The 24,422-nt window shown below is 31.4% G+C and overlaps 1 protein-coding gene across 1 annotated transcript in view; it reads left to right on the top strand.

The window, feature by feature from the left end:
- The window catches only part of flr (actin-interacting protein 1 flr), a 66,703-nt gene that overhangs the window by 6,630 nt on the left and 35,651 nt on the right, over window positions 1-24,422 (top strand). Inside the window, exons 2-4 of the mRNA XM_035377317.2 lie at window positions 11,426-11,547; window positions 15,921-16,011; window positions 17,396-17,543. Of these exons, the coding sequence (XP_035233208.1) occupies window positions 11,426-11,547; window positions 15,921-16,011; window positions 17,396-17,543 (361 nt within the window). The remainder of the gene's footprint in view (window positions 1-11,425; window positions 11,548-15,920; window positions 16,012-17,395; window positions 17,544-24,422) is intronic.

Genomic DNA, 24,422 nt, shown 5'->3' with positions numbered 1-24,422 from the left:
GAACTTTTTGAAAACGTTAAAGTTCTTGAAGTTGTACCTTTTAAATATTAGATATAATATCACATCAGCTGAGCTGCTTCTGGCAAAGTGAGTTGCCTACTAGTCAACCATATTATTTCACATTATGTTTGTCTCCTTGTAATATTTGTGAAGAAAATCATGAAGATAATGATGATTCGATCCTAAAATGCGAAGAAAGGTTACACGAATTAAGTGCTGGAGTTGACAACAAAACGGAAAAATATATTTGTAATCATTGTTGTAATTAATTGTATAAATAAATTAACTATATAAATAATGTTCTAAAATAACTCGAAATGTCCAGTTTTAGATGTAGTACAACTTAGGATGCTGGTTATCTAAATAAGAAGTTATATTAAGCTCGTGCTTATAAACTTTATTAATTTTATCCAAGAGATCCACTATGAGGAATTTTATTGTGATAGATATCAGCAATAACAACACAAGATTTTATTACCACACATAATTTTTTTTTAATTTTTTTTATAGATACTATGATTTATGCCTATGTTTTCTTAGGGGGTATGACTTATGCAACCTTTCCATACCCTAAGAGCCATTCACACTAGAGTTTATCTGAGCAAATAGAAACATCTAGCACAGCCGACATAGCTCCATGGTGTTATCTGAAAGTCGCATATAGTGGAGCTAGTCGACACACAACACCAATTCCACTAGCTCAGATAAATCTCAGTGCCTTTTATAAAACATACTGCTTTACGAATTTTCTAAATTTGAAAGAATCATTTAAGGCTTATTTTTTAAAAACTTAGTGATATTTTTCATCTTTAGTAATCTGACATTCAGCAAGAAATGATTTAATGTATTCATTAATGTAAGGCATGTAGATACTGTCTGTTTTTTGCTTTCACATATTATTTAATTGCAAAAATTCTGCTTTTTTTTCTTTTAATTGATATTAATTATAATGACATTTAGTTGTAATTATTATATTATTTAATTGTAATTATATTTAACTTTGAAAAAGTAATTGTATTTTTTAATGGGTTACGTCAGGGATTCTTAAACTTTTTCGGCTAATCTTTGGAATATGGTAACAGGTAGTTTGGCGACATTTTGGTAAGGTGATAAAGGTTACTAGGTAGGACTTTAGCAGTGTACTTGGATAAAGTCAAGAGTGTGCGCAATGTCATTTTTGTGCAATTCGGGGATGTTTTTTTAAGTGAAAATAGGTCGACGTGTACATGGATGATACTGTGTATGTACAATTCTTAAAAACGCGGCAAGCAGTTTGCGATTGTGCACTTTCTCCCAATTTCGCACCTAATCTTCGTCATGATTAAGCATTTTTGTTCCATAAAAGTTCTAGTATAAGCGTAATTCGGCTAGCAGATTGTTGGAAAAAATGTTAAGTAAAAAAAAAAAAATGCCTTTACTTCGTGAAAACAAAATCGCGTCCAAAACAAAACTAGCAGATTGCTGTAGCAGGGTTGGTTGCCAAATTTTCGCAAAAAAAATCGCCAAGTTACCATAATCCAAAGATTAACCACTTTTTCTTCATCAACCCCCTTACATTTTTCTGTATAATGTATAGTATGCAACATAATCATAATACAAGTAATTGCACATAAATAACTTAAAGGTAACAATTAGATTAAGAATATGAACAAAATTTTGAAAAAAATGGTTTATCAGTTATGTGTTAAATTGTTTTTTCTGTTATTATTTTTTAAATTTTTACAAACATAAGTTTTCAAAAACAAAATCAGAGATTCTAATTGTGCAGAAGTTTGATTTTAATTAATGTGATAACTGTACTCGATGTATTAATGCAATTTATTAATATCTGGCATAAAATTGGATACTTACGTATTAACGCGACCAGGCCAAAATTCGCATAAATCGCCAAATTTGACGACCCTACTTACGGCAACCTTATGTTAATTTATTAAAGCGAGGTGTGCGTAGTTCGTAGATTCATTAGTTGCCTACATTGTGCCATTTGTAGATGTTTTTAATTTATCAATAAAATTTATCAATAAAATTCATAATTAATTGCTTATTGATATAAAACCATATCATGTAGTAAAGAAATTATATAAAATAAGTACAAGAGAAAAATACATTAATATTTCTTAATATATTTTTTAATTAATTTTTATAAACAAATTTTTTATGCAATAAATACAATATAAAAATTAAAATGCATGAATATTTTTAACAATATGATTTTAAAATTAAATTAAGCAATTTTAGGTACTTACGTATTATTGCAACCAGGTTGGCGCGATTTGTAAGTTTGAGTAAAAAAGTATGAATAGAAAGAAAATGTACATTTATTAATTACAGATAATTTTTAATACAGTTTTTTATATTATTTTGTTTACCCTACTTACGGCAACCTTATGTTAATTTATTAAAGCGAGGTGTGCGTAGTTCGTAGATTCGTTCGTTGCCTACATTGTGCCATTCGTAGATGTTTTTTTAAGTTAAAACATGTCGCTGTGTACATGGATTCTTGTCTATATTTCGAACTTTTAAGCCTAAAATGTCCCCAAAAACGCGGTTTTCGCACGTGCAAAAACTACATTTTGAACACACGATTTAAGCTAAAAATCCGAAACAAAAAATTTAGATAACAAAAACGTAAAGTTTCTAACCAAAAATATTTGACAAGAATCCATGTACACAGCGACATGTTTTAACTTAAAAAAACATCTACGAATGGCACAATGTAGGCAACGAACGAATCTACGAACTACGCACACCTCGCTTTAATAAATTAACATAAGGTTGCCGTAAGTAGGGTAAACAAAATAATATAAAAAACTGTATTAAAAATTATCTGTAATTAATAAATGTACATTTTCTTTCTATTCATACTTTTTTACTCAAACTTACAAATCGCGCCAACCTGGTTGCAATAATACGTAAGTACCTAAAATTGCTTAATTTAATTTTAAAATCATATTGTTAAAAATATTCATGCATTTTAATTTTTATATTGTATTTATTGCATAAAAAATTTGTTTATAAAAATTAATTAAAAAATATATTAAGAAATATTAATGTATTTTTCTCTTGTACTTATTTTATATAATTTCTTTACTACATGATATGGTTTTATATCAATAAGCAATTAATTATGAATTTTATTGATAAATTTTTTTTTATAATCAATGACGTCTTGAGATAATGCCGATCAATTGCCAGTGCATATCCATCTGTCGATAATGTGATCATCTCGTACATCTTTTAAAATTTTGACTGTTTGGAGCATCTGGGTTAAATAGCTCTGTAAATTTTTAAGTATGAAGATTTTTTCTAGTTGTGTTTTCATGTTGATGAAATTCAGTTGCTGGATAAAAAATTTTTTTCAAAAGCAATTTTTTCCTACTATTTGCGTTATTAATTTACATTAAATTTCATTTGTTAATTCAGATTTCTTGTTGAAATTATTCTAAAATATTGTTGGGTGTATATTATTATGGTAAAGTCATAACTGAGGAGAAATGTTTTTTCAATGAAAACATTTTTTTATGCTTCGATTTGAATTCTCAATAATTTATCAGTTTTTTTTTTTTTTTTTTTTTTTTTATGAATTAAGAAGTTGGATTTCTCCAATATTAGAAGCTCTGGTAGTTAATATTGTTTTAACAAAAAAAATTATTGTGAGAAGATAATTTGACTAATAACTGGGTTTTTAATTTTAGATTTAAAATATCTTTTATCTATCATAAATTTGGATTAAATTAAAAAACTTTCTCCTGAAATTTATTTATTTTTATTTTAGTTTGTTTTTCCGAAGTTTATTTTAAATAAAATTTGGAATATGCTGAAACAAACAAACAAACAAACAAACAAACAAAAAAGCGCTATTACAAAGCACAGCAATAATTTATTAACTCAGGATTTATACAAAGTATTAGTTAATGTGAATTAGGAAATAGTATTTTCATACTTTAGGAAAGAGATGGGATAATGTAGTAATGAAACAGTTTTAAAGCATTTGTTTTATGTGTTATTTTTGTCTAATGATTTCAAGAGTTTATGATTAGTCATTTTTATAAACTTAATTTCCATTTGTGTAATACCATTTGTAGTGTAACATGAAAGTATGAAGAGAGTGAAACTCTACTGGAAAAATAAGATTACAGGGGCAAGTCTGTTTAACATTGAAATAAATGGCTATCTCGTTAAATTGGTGAGCTATTGCCAAGGTGGCGATGGTTTTCAGCAACTAATTTTTGTTGCCAACTTTTGCCAAATGTCGACGTTTTGGTCCAGTCCTTGTATAACTGTACTTGATGCTGTAATTGAATAACTTTAATTGATCTCTATGCATGACAGTAACTGTATCTGGTCCTTAGACATAACTGTATATGCCTTCCAGTAATTCCAGGAAATCTAAGGCACTCTATCCTCAGTGGCTGGGAGAAAACTGTATAAGATGGAAGAGTTTAGTTTAATTCAGACTTGACTTTAGAGTACTGAAATATCTCCATACCAGCTTTGCTCTTTAGAGGCATGCTGTATTCCATTGTGTTTGATATTCTAAGTAGTTTGAAGTGGTAGCAACTGATTGTGCTATATCATACCGAGAAGCACTGTATAAGTATTTTTGTTGAAAGTTCCAGAGCTATACTGTTTCTTTGGTAAAATTATTTTTATCGAGCTATCATTAGTTTTGTGTGCATTCAAGCAATTATGAACCTATACACATATAACGATACTATTATTATGTTTGTGATGAAGCGTTATTCTATTGTTCAACAAATTCTTCATTCTGTGAAACATTTTGAGAAGCCCTAATTAATAGGAATTAACCGCTTCCCTTACAAATTTTAAAAAATCATCACATTTTTAAATTTTATTATTAAATAGAAGGAAACGAAACAAAACAAAATACAGTCAAAAGTCGTTAATCCGGACTCGTCGGGACTTCAGCGATTCTGGATTATAGATCATCGGTTTAAATCTGGTAAGATGGCATGCAGAAATTACAAAATTAAAAATATGAAACCGTAATTTATGAAATAAAGAACAATTACGATCTAAAGGATATCAAAAGGTACTTATGTATTACCGCAACCAGGTTGGCGCTATTTGTAAGTTTGAGTAAAAAAGTATGAATAGAAAGAAAATGTACATTTATTAATTACAGATAATTTTTAATACAGTTTTTTATATTATTTTGTTTTAAAATATAAAATAGCAATTAAACCCTTCCGGTTTCGAATTTGAATAAGTTGCAGAATTATTTTTTCGGCGGAAATCTTTTGGCTATTGCTTTTAGCACTGATTGAAAACCGTATTCGCCATGACCATGTACACGTCGACTTATTTTTACTTAAAAAAAACATCCCAGAATTGCACAAAAATGGCATTGCGCACACTCTTGACTTTATCCATGTACACTGCTATTTTCTCATAAATTACAAAAATTTGCACGAAAATGCAGGAAAATTTTGTGAATCTCCAAATGCTCTTTTTACAAAACTACGTATAACACGTAGGGTTGCCGTAAGTAGGGTCGCCAAATTTCGCAATTTATGCGAATTTTGGCCTGGTTGCGTTAATACGTAAGTACCTATCAAAATTTACAAAAAGAAAAAGCTTAATATTTATTTGTTTACTTCATTAAACATTTCTTTCAATGTAAGTTGCTTTGTTTCATGTGATAATACTTTCTCTTTAATTCTATTAAACAGACATAATTTCTTGTTTAGTTACAAAGTTCCGCTGTTCAAGTCCTATAATCGCTGTGTTGAGAATACCGACTAATTTGTCAATCGAAATGTTTTCGTTTTCAATAACCTCTGGGTGACTCTCTTCACTATCGGAAGCGAATTATAATGACGAGGAACTTGATTTAAATCATATCAAAGACGGAGTACATCGAGATGAAATACTACACTTAGTAAGGAATTATAAGCCAAATAAAATAAAAACATCTGCCCTGAAGATAAGGATAGTGCTGCCAGATCAACTTCCAATCCGCGGCGTGAAATTGATAAACAGATTTCGGATTTCGAAACATACTTTCGCTTTGTAGATACAAATTACATATTCGTAAATATATATCGGAAATTCTATTTGACATAATCGAAAATTCAAGCTTAGTTTTATGAAATTGATCTAACAGTCTGCAAAAAATAATAAGCCGGATCCAATTCGAAGGTTAAGGAACAACGCAATCTGCAACATTAACTGAATTAGATAATTTTAGCTTAGCTTATACCGTCCGTTACACATTAAACACGCATGCGCACAAACTTATTCGCAGCCGTAAAGGTCTTATGCGCACTCGTAAACGCCTGTGCCCATGCGTGAACGCGACGCATATGCAGAAAGTTTGTAGCTTTGAGGTCCGGATTATAGATCATTGCGGATTATGGGTGTCCGAATTAACGAATTTTGACTGTATATAGGTTTTAAGTTGAATTTTTAATTTTTTACAGGTGTAAAAGCATTTAGTTTTAATATTAGTTTACTATCCCGAGTTATCTCAGGCAAGTTAAATAAAAAAAATTAAATATTAGTCGTCATATGATAGTTTTTTAAAAAAGGGACAACACAAAGTGATACCTGACATTCTATGCATTGGTATCTGGTCTCTTTTCTTACTGGCTTACATCTGGAATCTCTTTTATGGAAGCACAGAGAACACTGTTTCATTGGATTTGATTTTTTTTCAGTAGCAGGAGTAACTTTTGGAAAATGCCTTGAGGTTATGATCACTATCTGAAAAATCAGCGCTTTCGCTATCTTGCATCATTGCCATTATTTTGTTTTTCAATGCAAGGTGACATATACTAGACAGTAGGGAAAATACGTGACCAGTCCTGCCAAAAGAACTGCGAAACCAACAAAACTTGGCAAACTGCCAATAAAAGCTCAATATTTCCTTTCATTTTCTCCAGACTGAGTAAAATTCTGCTTCGCCCGAGTTTTCTCGGGCTAATAATTAACTGCAATATATACGAACCCGGGATAACTCGGGATAATTAGGCAGGCTGTTAAATGAGATAGGTTTATTTTAATTATTCATTATGTAGCTCAAAGGACGCATTATGTAAGAAAACGTGAACAAAGCATTTAGCATTTAAAATAGAGACTGAGTTTTTTTAAAAAGCTGGTATGATACAAACATGTTGGTGTCAGAAAATAAGATTGTCCTATTGTAGGCTACATTTTGTAACATGTGAACTGTTAATGTCTTTCTTTAATTAGAAGGGGAAAAAGCATGTAGTTATTGGACTACATGTATCAAGCTGTGAATAATGAATCAGTAGATGTGAAATTTAGACTGCGTAGGCACATAAAATAATATTTATTCAAGATTAAAAGACTAATAAAAATACAGGAATCAGAACTTGTTATACTATGCTGCTGTTTAACCCCTTAACTGGTTTGCCCGTACAGTATATGGGTTACTAATATTTGGCCACATCTGAATTGCCCATACAGCATATTTATTTATTTATTTTTTTTTGCTTTGATTTGAGCTTTCTTGTTTTGATTCGCCTGTATTTTTAATTGAGTGTGAGAGAGTCTTTAGTGTTAACATATTTCAACAGATGACACAGCTGGTCCATGTCATTGAAAAGTATTCAAACTGGTTTTTTCCTTTGTTACCGAAGTCTGAAATACTTGTCATTGTTTGTTCTTGATGTTTTTGTTGCACGGTTTTCTGGTTGTGAATTCAAAACGTCTCAGTTATGGATGATATAATTGATGATAATACTTTATTGTTAGATGTTTCTGATGATTTTGATACAAATTCAGAACTGTCTTGTAATATTCTGGATTATTCTTCAGCTGACTCATGTACTGAGTTCAGCTCCGATGAAGATTTGATGTCTGCTAGAAATTTTATCGAAACTGATGTGGAAAATTCACCTCCCCCGTGTTCCCAGTTTAATTTTACTGGTATCCCAGCCGTAGTAAATGTGCAATTTGATGATACTTTCGATGAGCTACAGTTTTATGAAACTTTTGTTGATTCTTCTCTGATGACTAAAATTTAGAAGAAACAAACAAATAGATATGCGAAACAGTGCATCCAATCAAGCATTGCAGGAAAATTCTCAAGAAGTAAATTTTGGGAAGAAACAACTGTGGAAGAGATGCATATATTTTTTGCCCTGACTATACTCCAGGGAATTATAAAGAAGCCTGGAATTGATCAGTACTGGAGCAAAAGACATTCCACATACACACCCTTTTTTTCTCAAGGTAATATGTCTCATCGTCGATTTCTTCTTTTGCAACGGTACTTGCATTTTTCAGATAATTCAGTATTTGATGCTCAAAATCACGAATGCCCAAAATGAGTGAAATGATGTCCAGTTTATAAATATGTGAATGAAGTTTCGTTCAGCGGTGACACCAGAATGTGATGTAACGATAGTGAAAGCCGTATGCTTTCAAAGGAAGCTTAGGGTGGAAGCAATTTATTCCTCTAAAAAGAGCAAGATTCGGAATAAAATGTTTAATGCCGTGTGAGTCGATTTCTGGTTATGTGTGTTCTATAATAATATATACAGGTAAAGACATGATTCTGAACCCAGAGTTTTCTAATCTTTGTATTTCCTCACAAGTTGTTATGACAATGATGCAGCCTTTACTCCATAAAGGATACTGTCGTACAACCGATAATTACTATTCTTCACCGGAATTACCTGACAAATTAATTTCATGTCGAACAGATACATATGGCACTCTGAACCTAAACAGAAAAGAAGTCCCAAAGGAAGTGCAAAAGAAAAAACTAAAAAAAGGAGAAATTATAGCATTTCAGAGAGGAAAAGTTACTGTGATGAAATGAATGGACAAAAAAAAATGTTTCATTACTGCCTACACTTCACAATAGTGAGAAGGTACAAATCCAAGTCCGCTCTGAAATGAAACAGAAACCAAAAATTGTTATGGATTATAATAACACAATGGGAGGAGTAGACTGCATGGACCAAGAAAGAAGGGGGGAATATTACAGAAATTTTTTTGTTCACATTTTTGATATTGCCATATGGAAGTGATATGTCATCTATTATAAGAAAGGAGGAAGAAAAACACAATTACAGTTCAGACTTAATCTTGTTGACAGAATTATTGAGACATATAATTCTGGAATGAATCTCAAATGTGGACAACCTGGTTCTGAGCCTAATCTTCTGAGACTGACAGAGAGACACTTCATAGAAGTTATTGCTCCTACAGAGAAGAAACTAAGACCTGCCAGACAATGTTTGCTGTTCCCAAAGGAATGAAAATGGAAAGAGAATCCGAAAGGAAACACGCTATTTCTGTCCTGAATGTGATGTAGTATTTTGCCTAACACCATGTTTCTAACTGTACCACACAGAAAGGACTTCCAAAGAAAACAGTATTGAAAAGTATGAATTTTTAATATAGGGTAAGTTTTTTTTTAGGTAATTGTTCGTGAGGTCTGTAATACAGTCTTTGTTGCATGTACTCTGTGATTGCAAAAAGCAAACATTTAGGGGCATAAGTGTTAAAAATATATAAAATTAAAAAAATGTTTAAATTCATTAATTATGAAACCTTAAAAAAATTCTTTCATTTTTCTTTTATAACAAGTTTGGAATTCAGTTATATGCAATAAAAATTGCTTTTTTATGAACATTTCTGGTAAAAAACTGACCAGTTAAGGGGTTAAAGAACATTATTTGAATAATTCCCTGTAGAAGCTATAGTTTAAATAGATAGGTGAGACTTTTTTCTGCTTTGAATTAGATTTGAGAAGTTGTTTAAAACTGATATAGGGATATTGTTTAAATTTTATTGTAAAAAAAAAAAAAAAAAAATACCTGTTAAGTTTTTGTGTAATTTTATTCAGTTTGTGTGGTAATATTGATAAAAAGAACTTAATCAAAGTAACATGCCGAATAATGATTATTAGAAGAGTTAAAGTAACATGCCGAATAATGAGTCTTAGAAGCGTTAAAGTAACAAGAATTAGCGTAATATTAATAAATTTGCAGGACTAGTTTTGAAGGTTTAAATGTAAAATGTTCTGCTGCTGCAGAAGTACAATGATGAAAGAGAAGCCAGTTGTTCTGAGGCGATAAGAATGAGAGAGAGAGGAATTTCAGCTTCTGGCAGCATCTATTGATGAAAAATGAAAACAACCATGAAATAATTTCCTTAGAACCTAAGGGTAAAGATGGGTTGGAATTGGAATTGTTAACTAGAAATGATTTTTATGAATGTGAAACTGCTTTAGAAAATCTAGAATCACCAATGGAAGATGTTTTTTGAATAATTTTGGTTGCAGAAAAATGGAAGATGTGATTTTCTGACAAACATTTTTGGGCAATAGAAGATTTAATGTGTCTCCTTTTTGTTAACTTATGCATCATATTTCTTAGCATGAAATTTTAAGACTGCCTTAATTTGACCAATGTAAATTAAACCACATTGGCGAGTAATCCTGTATATACCCTAGGAGTTCACATCTAGTATGGGGTCCTTAATTATAAAGCTGAAATTTTATTGACAGAAGAGAAAACAACCCAAATTTGAATTTCTGCAAAATACACGCTATTTTATTGCTAATCAATAGAAAGGAATGACAGTAGAGTTCTTAAAAATCTTCTAAAACAAGAGAGTGCGTTTTGACGTATTAAGAAGTTTTTGATGCGTTGAGTTTTGATGGGGTTGATGTGTTGAGACACATCAAAAATCACAATCTTGTTTTAGGAGAAGAATTTTGTTGTCATTCTTTCTTTTCCATTGATTAACTATAAAACTGCATGCATTTTATAGAAATTTGACTTTCGAGTCATTTTTTCTTCTGTCAGTAAAAATTGCAGTTTCCTACTTAAGAACCACATGCCAGATAGGAACTCCTGGAATATCTATAGGACAGTGTAGTTTAATTTGCATTGCAAATAGCTAATGTAGTCTAATTTACATTGGTCAAACTAAGACAGCGTTAAAAATTTTGCATTAAGGAACATTAAAAGAAATAAATAAACCCTATGTTACCCAACAGTGTTTGTCAGAAATGATATCTTCCATTTTCTGAAGTCAAAATTATTCAAAAAGCATCTTCTGTTGAATTAGATTTTCTAGAAGCATTTCACATTCGTAAAATATCTTTCATTTGTAGTTAATGATCCCAATTCTAGTCAGTCTTTACTTTCAGCTTTTAAGAAAATTATTTAGCATTTTTCATTTTCATCAATAGATGGCACCAGTAGCTTGACTTCCTCTGATTCTTATCACTTGGACACTGGCTTCTCTTTTGTCCTTTGCAATTCTACAACTGAAGAAGAAGGTTCTGTATTTAAAAATGTTGAAACTAGTCCTGCACATTTGTGAATATTATGTTGGTTCTTGCTGCTTTAACTCCTCCAAAAGAATTTATTTTTACTTCATGAATTTTTAATAAATATATTTATATTATGAATTGTAGGCACTGTATTAGCTACACTTCCTCGAACTCAGAGGGGAATGCCCTTGGTATTAGGTGGAGATCCAAAAGGGAAAACGTTTCTGTACACTAATGGACATAGTGTCATTATTCGTGACATTGCTGTAAGTATAATTATCTATTGATTTATTTTATATTTAAAAAGATATTAGTTATTGATTTGCATTTCAGAGCATTATCAATCAGGTAATTTTTTTGACACAGAAATAGCTGCTGTGGAGTCAGGTTTGTTTTTGAATTGCCATATTTTATATACAATCATAATGAAATTCACTGTGCCAGAATATTCTGCATCTAAAAGAACTGCAGAAATATAAAGTTGTACCATGGATCAATATTAGGGGTGGCCGTGTATCGTAAGCAATGGCACCCCATACCATCACTCCAACTGTGGGAATGGTGTGTCGCTGTAATGCGAAGGATTACGATCCCACAATTATTTCTTGGTGCGCAAATTTTTATGGCAATGAGTGTATATGTGCTGCTTCGTTGTAAAGCGAAGGCAGGATTGAGGCATTCACCACGGGGCCTCCACATAAAAGCACGGTTGTTATCATTAAGCAAAATGAATCTAGATTCGTCGTTGAAGACGACCTGATTCCATTCTGTTAAAGTCCAATCCTGTCGTGCATGGCACCACTTCAAACAGAGGCATCATTAACAGCATGCGTAATGGGCGCTGTGATACCAACCTTCAACCAGGCACCTTGCAATGGTTTGGGAAGGCACGGGGACCCGTAATGAAGCTGCTGTCTGTGTGTGTATAGTGGCCAATGAGGCAGTGGGCTCTATGTGTGTGTGTCGTATGATGCGGCGGTCTTCTCGATGACTAATCTGTTGAGGGCATCCTGAGCCTAGTCGCTGTGTAAATGACATCTCTTCTGTCCACTGGTTCCAACACCTCCTCACAGTAAAATCTGAGCGGCCTACCTGACAAGCTACTCGCCGAGCTGACCACTCAGTTTCCATCATCTCGATGATTCTTCCCCTCTCGAACTCGGACAGCTGCTGATATTGGCTTCGATGGCGGCGTAATTGGCATGTCTACCTCAGGGTTTCCTTGGCAAAAGATTAAGTACACTCAAACAAGCTCTGCTTACCTGTTTTATACTCCAAGAAGATCGAAGATCAACGCTCTCTATTAGCATTATGCAATGCGCAATCACGCTGCATTTCTAATCATTTGCATATCTATCCGACATGTACCTTTATGCCAAGTTTCGTTACGATCCCACAATTATTTCTTGGTACACAAATTTTTATGACGATGAGTATATATGCTGCTTTACAATTTTATGGAGTAAGTGCCATTGGCCAGACCTCTGTCACATAAAAATTCTGTGATCATCAAAAGAAAGCAAAATCTGTAAATCTTTATTGGACACAGTGTGATTCCAGTGCAGTATTTTCAAGCTCTGCACCCTGCAGTAAGCTTTATTGCTGTCGAGGAGTTAATGGTAGACTTGCAAAAGACAATGAGAGTATAATTTAATATCTCACTGGCTTATTACTGCAGTACTTCTTGATATTACTTATTCAGTAGAAAAAGGTGAGATGGTCTGAATGACATATAGCAGAGCTGTCTGCTATGTATCATTCACATGTGCATATGCAGAGCTGTGAGATTACTCAATACTTCTGAGATATTCTTATTTTGGTTCTTTTGATACCTTAATGATGATTATGAGGCACAGTTGCAATCGCTGGCAATAAAACTATCATCATTTCAGTCTTTTTGCTTTGTGATTGTTTTGTATAACTAGACTGTTTTCTCTGAAGCTACGGATGTGACCTTTATTTAAGTTGCTTAATTGAATGTGCAGTCACTAAATATGCCTTTTAAGCATTTTTAGTTTGAATTCATACTGTGATTCAGCTGTGTACCGTGTTTGCATTTGGAAGTGCATGTTTTCAATGCAGTTTATAACTGTTTTGTATGTTAATTTGCTGCACACTTTTTATCTTTTGCATAACTGGCTAAGAGGCATTCACGTGTTAAATTTTGAGATTATTAAATGATTCTTCTAGCTAGTAAAAATACTTTTTTTTGACTGAGATTGTATATGAATGTAGAACAAAAATTTGAGGTAATATTTGACACTGCAATTTTACTTTGTGTTGCCATTAACTTTGGAGATTGTCTCATGTGAGCATATATAGTTAAGAAAACTAAAAACAATGCAGATCAAAGTAATTATTTTTATTCAAGTGTAAAGATATTTTTAACAAGGAAACTGAGTAGCCTCTACTTTTTCCTCCGCATACGACAGCCTTGCTTATGAGAAGAATGAAGAAATTATAATACCTTATTTACTCATACATTTCCTTCCCTTATCGTAGTAATTTTACTGTGTGAAAACAAAGAGGGAAAAAGCATGAGGTGTATACTATTTCTAAAGAAATGTCTTTAATGATAAACATAGCACATTAAGAAGTACACATATAGACACACTAATATTATGTGTTGCATTTCAGAGCATTTTTCAATTTCAGTAATATTCGTTTTACTTATACAAAATAATTTCCTATTTGTGCGTGCATTTTATCACAAGTTTCTGAAACATATGCTGAAAAAACTATGGGACAAAATATGTAAGTAAATGTAGTAGCTATTTTATTCCAAATGGTCAGGTACTTTCTGGTTAATTAAGAATTCAATGGGAAATATGACCAAACTCATTCTGCGTTTATCCCTCTCATTACCGAAAACATTGCTAAAGTGCATTACTGGGATCGACTGATATTACATCTTCAAGGACGGGAAAAGATAAAAGGGCTATAAGTACACTTACAGCAAAACTGTATAGGGCAGTCAGATTGATAGCTTTTGTTTCGGACTAGCCATCATTTTCTGTTAATAACCATACCATCCAAGATTACATTAAAATAGCTGTTTGTGTTTCCTTTATAGCACTCCAAGATCAAGTCCTAATGATCTTATTTCCTTGTTAAATAATTCCCCCCCCCCCGCCCAGAAGCAAAATGCTGTCTGATAAATACTTCAGTGAACTTCTTTAACAAATGGAGTCAATAAAGCTTCTGATTTATTCCTTCATCAAGTAACAATTTTTTTTTTATTTGCTAGTGTATGAGCACTAGGCACAGATTCAATTGCTTACGAAATAACTATTAGAGTTTGCCATCCAACCATTTAATCAAAACTGAGATTTGTCACTATACAAAACCATTTTCTAGAAAGTTAGGTAGAAGTACTGGTCACCCCCTTCAATTTTATGCAAGCAGGATTTATTAATTTCAGTTTTTTCTGAAATCTTTTGTATGCCAAAGTACATGAATTGAAGAACAGTTGCAATAACTTATGTAGGAAACATTTTGGGCTGTCCTAGGCCTTCCACCTAGGACTTCCCAAAACTTTTTCTAAATAAATTATTACCTATGACTGATAGGAATGATATGCATCCTGTGTAAATTGAAATAATGTTTTCACTTTCCAGTGTACTTGAGCACTTAGACATGGTGGAAGGGATGATGGTATGTTAAGCTGAGCCATTGGAGATTTGGTAGTAGAAAGTTCTAATGATAGGGATATATAAGACAAAAGACAAAATTAATGTCATGACACCTCTGTAGCTTATCTGCCTGCCTGTCACCCTACCTCAGTGTTAAACCAGGTGTGTTATGCTAATGCTGATGTAAACGAATATGATATGTTTGACAGTTCAGGCTAACACATCTACAATTAGTTGCACAGGATGGAAACATCCTATTGAACCAATGTAAATCTCATGAACAAATAAAACATAATTTTCACTATCACTGGATGGAACATATGATGAAAGATTTGCTTTTTTTTTTCACTTGTTTTTGCGAAAGAAAATTCTTGTTCAGATTTCTTTCTTATACCACCTGAAGAGTACTGAAAAAGGTGATAGAAATATAAGAGGTGTAAAGCACTACTTTTACAAGGTGGAGAGTTTATTAAGTTTATAAAGTACTTTTATGAGAACAGAATTTTGAAATCTTTAAAATTGACTGTTATAGTTTATTATGCATATGTAATTGAGCAGTTTGTAATTTGAAGTTCGTTGCATTGAATTCAATAAATATCAAGATATAAAAATGAAGGGGGGAAAAATAGCCAAAATTTTAAGAAGCTTCAGTTGGTTATTGCACTTATATATTATTTACTTTTGTTTTAATTTTACTTTGTGATTTAACTGTGGTTAAATTTCTTTCTTTCTTTCTTTCTTTTCTTTTTTTTTTTTTATGTTCAGGATTAGTGATATATAAATTATCTTGTATTATTTAAATTTTGTTAGATGCTATGTTAGTAATTTTAACCTTTATTAAAAGAAGCTAAGTGCATTTTAAAGGACCACTACTATTCCTGGAAATGCATTCTTTTATGAAAATGAATTTCAAATAAGCATCATATTTTAATTATTAAATTTTAAGGTGACATGCTCATTTATTGCAATTACATTTTTGTGTCTGAGTAATTTTCTTGTTTCCTTAGGACCCTTTAATATCTGATATTTATACTGAGCATTCTGTTCAGACTACTGTGGCAAAATACTCTCCAAGTGGATTTTACATAGCATCTGCAGGTACTAAAGATGTTTTATTTAATGTGACATATTAAAATTTTATTGTAATTTTCTAGATAAAAAAATTTGTTTCCAAATTTCTCTTTATTTTTACTTTTATTGTGTAAAACTCACCAAGAAATAGTTAAATAAAAACATTGATTTTTAGCAAAGTGCTAAAAGCAAAAGTGTTTCTAGTCTGTAAGGGGAGCCATTATTGTATGGGGTACCAGTTGCAATCTTTATCTCTAAAATCATTTATTTTTTGACATACCAAACTTGATATATGTTCATATATAATTTTTTTGTAGAACTATTTATATACACATATGTGAAGTATTTTCTCCTGGAGATGATCACATTGAGCTCCAAATGATTTTGTGTTCTATCAAGGTGGTTGCATTAGAGACATGGTTATCAGTGATGCCAATTACCAGTTTTCATGATGGTGTGCCCACCTCAAGGCTGTTGATATGATTTGAAGAAAGGTTCTGAAGTACTGTCTAATTGCACTAAAGGAATGAAATTAGGAATTAATTAGAGAAACAAATTGGAAGGTTAATAGTTCCGAATACAAGCCATGTCATATGAAAAAAATCTTCCACAAAACTGTTCTTCCTAGGCAAATAACCATTAGCCCTAATAAATTATCTGTGTCAAATTTATTAATTTGTTAGAATTTTTTCTTATGGAATATTTTTGTGGTAGTATTGCAGTATATTGTACTGTTATGATAGTGCCTCTCATGAAAGCTTTTAATATTTTAGTTTGATTTATTGCATGTTGAGGTTGCAAAGGAAGTCTAAATAAAAAGGAACATCTAGAGAGGTGTTTTCAAAGGCATAAATCAAAAGCTGTTGTTCTATGTGTGTAGAGTTACTGTGAATGAATAATGTGGTATAATAACAGTACTTTGTACTGTGTGCCTCTCATGAACACTTTTAATAATTTAGTTTGAGTTATTGCATGTTGAGGTTGAAAAGGAAGTCTAAATAATAAAAAAGAACTTTAGAAAGATGTTTTAAAAGCCATAAATCAAAAGCAGATGTTCTATACATGTAGAGTTACTGTGAATGCATAATGTGAATTGCTATGGGGTGCCTGCGATTTTTTATTACTGTTATATTTATATTCCAAAATTGTAATCTGATAGTTTTTAATGTAACAGGAATACATTCTTTTTTAAAGAATTAAAAGAATAATGAAAGAAGTGACTCACCACTTTTATTTTTCTGAAAATATATTTTATATTATCTCAAGAAATATTTTTTATTACATTGTATATTTCAAATTTTAAACACTTTAAGTATAATTTTTGCACAGTTAAAAATGTTAACTATGATATTCTAAAACTTTTAGTATTGTAAATTAGCATTAAAAAATTCTGCTTGTTGTTCTTATTTAGACCTGTCTGGGAAAATTCGCATATGGGATACCACTCAAAAAGAACACATTCTGAAGAATGAGTTTCAACCTTTTGCAGGAACTATTAAAGACCTGTCTTGGTCCCCAGACAATCAGAGAATTGTTGTAGTTGGTGAAGGACGGGAAAGGTAAGCGAGAACTTTGTCTTGTATAATGTTTACTTTTATATAAAAAAGTGCTGCATTTCTGATATATTTTTAAAAGTAAATGTATGTTATATACTCTATAATTATATATATATTGATGTTGCAACTGATAAATTATGATCACAGTTTTGCATTTTACAACTAGAAAAGTTTGGTAAAGTTATAAAACTAGCTAGGATTGACACCGAAATTTTAACGTAATGGAAACTGTCTAGAATAATGTTGGCCATCCTGTAAATTCTGCATAGTAATGCAGAGTATGAGAGAATTTTCAATGTTACTAAAATAAGGACTAAATTAAGATACAGTACTAGTAATGACAGATTAGGAAAACTTTTATTAGCAAAAGAGAGCTTATGCTATGAAAGCAAAATCTGCTACTGTACTTAGCATTTGTATGAAAGCTGATTAAAATGTTATTTTCTATTAAAAGGTACAAATAATAAAAAAGTTTTCTTTTACATGTAAGTATTTTTTAACTAGTTGCATTTAAGAAATAGTAACTGAACTGTCTGTTATTAACTAGTTACTATTTAAAGTTGACTCATTATTAGAATATAAATTCTCTTAATGAATATTTTTATCATGGAAAAAAATTGTTTTGAGAAAACTCTCATGAAACTCTCCTGATTTCTTAAAAAAATCTGATTTTTGAGTATCGTAGCTTGGCAGGTATGTATGTTGAGTCACATTTTGATCTCTTCTAATTTAATAGCCTAATTTTGTTATTAAGAGAGAAAAAAAAAAACTTCGACACTATGGATCCTCTGAAATGTTTGATAATTTGACGGGATTTTTTTGAGTTGCCATCAAAGAAATCTGTGGTGATGAGTCATGGTAAGCAATAAATGAACATACTTTGCTGCCGATAAATATAGCAGCCCTAAGGAGAAATTTTTGTAGAAGCGAGAACCGTGATTGGCTGTTGGCAAGAAGTATGCATGTTTAAAATCTAGATAAATTCTTCTTGTATATTATATCTGATTGAAGTTTTTGATAAATGGTGTGAGAATATTTAATGTGCTTTGGACGATGAAGATCCACGCCATTCCATATTAGAAGCAGTAGGTAGTCTATACGTAATGGATTTTTCTAGAATAAACAGATTTTTCAATAATAGATCTTAATGATCTATTTTTTCATTGAAAAAATGAATGGGTATACTGCTTATTTAAACAAAATTTAGAATGAACTATTTTGCATAAGAATTTTGTTTTGGATTAATTAGAAATTTTACTTTCACAATTTAATTAGTATTGTGAAAACAGATTTACAAATAATGCTCCAACTTTGTTCAGGAAATTTATTATTGATATTTAAACAGTAAATTATAACAAATTATATAATGGATATTAGTTTTGGATTAGATATTTTTCAAATGAAAAAAAAATTTCAAATAGAATGGGGCTCGGAAATAAATTTACTAAAAAATCCGTGAAAATTGCCATGTTATCTATCCTTTTGGTTGAAAATAAATTCTAAATTAGTTTTCAGTAATTTTATCCATAATTTTCATAAAATGAATATGATAGATGTTGAACAACATAAAAAATTCAGCAGCAGTTCGATAATTTTACAAATAATGTACAAATTTAAAATTTGAGAATTCCAGTGTTGCAACATTTAAATAACAGTACTAACTGGCATGAGAAACGGTTTAAAAACGTAGTAGGTGTAAAGTTTTCAGATTTATGGGTTTGTTACTCTATGTAAAATATTTAATAAATTGTTCGTAAAATATAATTTTAAGAAATTCATAGCAAGGAAAAATTTGTCTTAATTCAAAAGATTCTTATTTTATATTTAAATAGCTAAATTAAAAAAGTTTTACTTTGTTTTAGGACTGATTCTTGCTTATGTAACTGAGCAAACATTGTGTTGTAATCTAAACTAAGGTAATGTGCACAAATTTGTACGATTCACTTATTAGATCTATCATGTTCAATAATGGATATTATAAATCTTTTAGTAAATTTTTCATTTCTCCTGAAACAGGTGAAAAAAAATTGGAATTCTTATGTCAAATTACTAATGGTGAAATAGATTCTATTTTCCATACTGACTGATACTAAAACTTCATGTCGCTAAAGGTAGCCAAAATGAAAACAGTGTAGACAATGACTACAGCCAATGGCCATTCAGCACTCCTCCTTCTCATCTATTTAGATGTTTTGGTATTTAGAAAGAAGGGATAAGTGTAGGGTAATTGAAATACTCTTTTTAAGGAAATATTTCCTGATGCAGATGTTGTAAAGCTGGAGCAATAAAACTGTTATATAGAACTTCATAACTTTGGCTGCAATAAATAAGGTTTACTTCAGTTAAAATAATTGGAATACATTCTTAAAGCATTTGAAAATTATACTTAGAATTATGAGACTATTAGCTCATCTGCTTAGAAAAGGAGAAAACACTGGCAGGAAAAAGAAAGCAGCGAGTAGTTTCTTTCCCAGCTATAACTATTCTTGCTCATACGACTGCTTCTCTGGTGGTAAGGAATTTATGTTGATAAATCTTTTTACTTGTTAAGCATCAAAAGATTCCAAAAAAGGGGAAAAATGCAGTTGTATTAAAGTTTGAGTATTACTAAGGTTTCAGTTGCAAATATAGTCTTTTTCAGTTTTTAAAAATTAAATATAAAAGAAATTCCAAGTTGCCTCCAAGCGACTGAGTGTAATGTGAAAAATACAATTATTTAACTGCATTTGATGCATTAATAATTTGAGATACCAAGTGAAATTCTTTTTATTCATGCATGTAATATAACTAAAAGTATAAAACACACACACACACACACACACACACACACACACAAAAAAAAAAAAAAAAAGTTTGCTGAATGTCTAAATTCTAGATTTTTAATTAGGGATTCGAGAGCAGTAATGTATGTGCTTTGGGTAAGAAGTCATTACATTAAAAACTGTGGACTAAACCATTGGCATGCCGAAAGACAGTGATTAGAGAAGTAAAATTGCAATTGTTTTGAGGATGATTTGCAAATCGTACAAAGCACACAAGGGCTGATTTGTTAATGGAGGAATGACTTTGATGAAGGCCTCCTAAAAGAAAGTGGCTCATATGCATGGAAAGAAACAATATAATTCATGTAGTTATATACTCCAAGATTTGAAACCAAGTTCAGTGGTTTTATTCACTCAGTCAGTAATGAGATATTTTCTTGGATGAGAAATTGCATTACACGTAAATTTGTGATAATCATGAACTCCATGTCTATAGCAAATTTTTCCATGACTTGCACAGAAATCATTTTTCATTGTATCATCCAAATGTCTGGCAATAGCTTTTGCGCAAAAAGGTATTAGTTACATTATTATCCAAACTTTTCCCTAATTGGTACTATTTTAATTTCAATTAAGAAAATCGAAGGAAATGTAAAAATCCCAAATTTACACCATAGCTTCACTGATAATGTGCTCTTTAGATACTGGTAATCAGTCATTAATTTCAAAACAAGCAAAATCTGAAAGGTTCAAAATGAAATATATTAAGAAATCTTTTTAATTTCATAATTTTTTCTGAAATACATAAAAAATAAAGAATGAAAATTTCATTGCATGTCTCATTTTAAAAAGTTACCGTTAGATAGCTACCACACAGGTTGTCAAGTTAGGGTATTTGGTTATGGCAAAGTGCATTAGGGCTGTCTGCCTAAGAGGAGTGATGTTTCCATTGAGGACTTTCTAAGGGAAAGTGGCTTGTATTCACATTACACATGTTGGAAATCATAAATAGGACCCATATAGCCAGTCTGTTCATCTGAGCTCTAACATAGATCGAATTACCACTATTCAGTTTGCCACTTCTGCACTGGTTGGTACCTCACAGATCACTTAAAGTAACACATTTCCCCCCCCCCCAATTATGCCATAGTCTGCAACAGCTACCTGCATAAGGGTAGGGATGCCTTCATGGATTACCTTTTAAGGAAAAGCAGATTTGCATTCATTGTTAGACACAAGAAATCTGTTTTTCTTTTTGAATTAAGTTTTTAAGCTGTAGCTGTTGTGGGCAAGGGGAAGGATTTTAAATACAAGAATTTATATGAAGTTCCAAATACATACATTAAAGTATATGTGTTTTAATTGCAGGTATTTACAAATAATGAAGATAAGTTTATTTGAATAGTGCTCTATGATTTTGATAATAGTATCATATATTGCGATAGCTAAAGAATTATTTTAACACTTGACCAACCGCTAGCAGTTCAACAGCATACACACGTCCGCTCAGCCGCAGATTTTCTGTAATAATAAAATGCAGATGATGTAGTAAATGGAGGTTGTTTATCGCCATGGTTACCGATTGCTAGGCTATTTCTAGGTAGCCCTGAGAAAAAAGCGATTAATAGGCTTATCGGTTGGTAGGCATTGGCGAAAAAAGCCAATTAATAGGCTATTGTTTGGTAGGCGTTCACGATAAAAAGCCGATTAGTAGGTTATCGGTCAGTAGGCATTGGCGAAAAAAAGCCAATTAATAGGTGATCGGTCGGCAAAGTGTTAATGTATGATTATGTTCCTTCCTAATGGTCTGATGGGAAAGCAAAAGTTAAGATGCTGTTTGAGGTGTGTGCGAATGCATATATTTTGAAACTACAAATGTTACAATGAATCCAACTACATCATTAGATAGGTGAAAGAGCACATTAGCAAACACGAAATTTTTTAAACAGTTGGACAAAAGGTAGACACATAGTAATGCTTCAAAAAAAGGGAAATTTTGCAAAGTCAAAGCTTGGTGAGGTCACATGTACAAACATGTGTGAGTGGCAAGGTCGTCTGGTAGACAGTCGGTGTGTTCGGGTGGCATTTTCTAGAACTTATTTTCTTTTGTTAAGCTAGTGGTGTTGTGATAATAGAAATTTTACATGTGTAGCAGATTGTGTACCAACAGAATTTACTGTTAAGTAGTGTAAGAGAATACAGGATTCAGAAGCAGGTGATATTTGTATAGTTGATGCAGTTATTAATAGAGTCAAGATTTATTCTATCATCATATTCATCCAGCTGTTAATGCAGATTTGAAAATGTTCTTGTTTAATGCATTGATGAAATATTCTGAGACTACTATTTATTGATCGATGAAAAGTTTACTGTAGATACAGATGTTCCTATTACCATGGGAGATTTCAATGTAGAAGTCAAATGAAATGAAAAGATATTTGATTCTGTGAAAAATGATTTTAATCTCAATATAGTGCTAAGTAACTATCCAAGTACACTGGGAATTCATAGATTTAACATTCGCTGGGAATGTAACTGCAGACATCCTAAATTATGTATAGTATTTATCATATCGACCAATTTTATATGGTGTCATTTTGAATGAATAAATGTAATAAATAAAAAATAAAATAACTTTTTGTGTAAATTCTTTTGTTTGTTTTATTTATTTTCTAATAACATCCTCACATTTCTGTTAGTAGTCCTACAGATTTAAACACCAGCGGCTCTTTAAACTTAAAGGAGAGCTTACCATCAATTTTTTTTTTTTTTTTTTACATTACATTTTGTTGCATTCTGATTAAACTTTGGAATTGAAAGATTTTTTAATATGTATGTATTTCCCCTCTTACGTATACTTCCCCTAGCTTTTTAGTTCCAGTTCTGAAAATTTCAAAAATATTTGCATAATATACTCCTTTGGTGCATTCAGAGAACGAACTCCCCTAAATTTTAAAATGGAATTCATCCATGTAGTGATTGCTTTCATCTTACTAGAAAGACAAACCCTCACAAATTAAATGCAGAGGTTATGCCAAAGCTAACAGTTGAACTTTATGCCAGCCTAATACAAGAACCAATCAGTTAGAGTGAACAAACACAAACTGGCATTCAGTCTACGATTTCACTCAATCAGTTGTACATTCAACTGATTTGAGACCTAAGGAGTAGCAGGGACAACAATAAGAACCGCCAGATTTCATGTTGCTGGAAAGTAGAAGTGAAGATATCATCGGTAAGTAGGTATATGTATTCTGATTGGAATATAGGTTTCTCTTAACCCTCTCAGCGTTATGGATGTAAAATTCCATGCAGAAGGGTGGCTTTCATATTCATTACACATGCACATTTCTGCCAGCTTTTAATATATCCGATTTTGGGTAGGATGCATATTGGAAGAAAAGGATTCAGGGTACTAAGTGAGAGAGTCATTTTTTAATTATAATAAAGAAAATACCATTTATTCATGACATTTTGAGGAACTTTGAAATTTCAGAGCTAAACCTGTAATGCATGGAGGGTTAAAATAATATTATAGTTACCTGTAGTTCATCCATAGATACTTTACATTTGGTATGTTCTTATTTTAATCATGTCCTTCAAAAATTAAATTTTATAAAAGTTTCCCCTCTCGATTTTCAGATGATAAAATTAATAAGGGAAAAATATTCTATGTACTATTCAAACTTCATACCAATATAAGGTTACTTTATAGCATAACTTTAACTGCAACCTGTCTTCATGTAACACAGAAGTAATTACACTTAACAAGGTATAAACACCGTTTTTATTAAGGTTACATTTATAGTTGAATTATGAACTATTTCCTGATTTCTGTGCTTGATCTCAAGATTTGCTCATATGTCTTCATCAAAAGAAGTTGTAGACAACACAGGGAAATATTTACAAATATGAAGATATCTGAAATCATTTCCATACAAATAGTACAAAAGAGATGAAGCATATGAATGACAATCTTGAATTTACTGCTGAAGAAAATCTTTATAGAACTGAAATAAAATTGTAGCAATGTAGAAAATCTTTCACACTGATGAAGAGTTAATGCAAAGTAGGTGTTTGGTCCAAATCTGGGAGAAATTTATTGAAATTCCTTGCTTCT

The sequence above is a fragment of the Stegodyphus dumicola genome, chromosome X1 (assembly GCF_044657685.1).
Source record: "Stegodyphus dumicola isolate Sdum_Otavi_A_Nest chromosome X1, ASM4465768v1".
NCBI lineage: Eukaryota > Metazoa > Arthropoda > Arachnida > Araneae > Eresidae > Stegodyphus > Stegodyphus dumicola.
The sequence above is the reverse complement of the archived record's forward strand: the minus strand, read 5'-3'. Positions and strand labels throughout refer to the sequence as shown.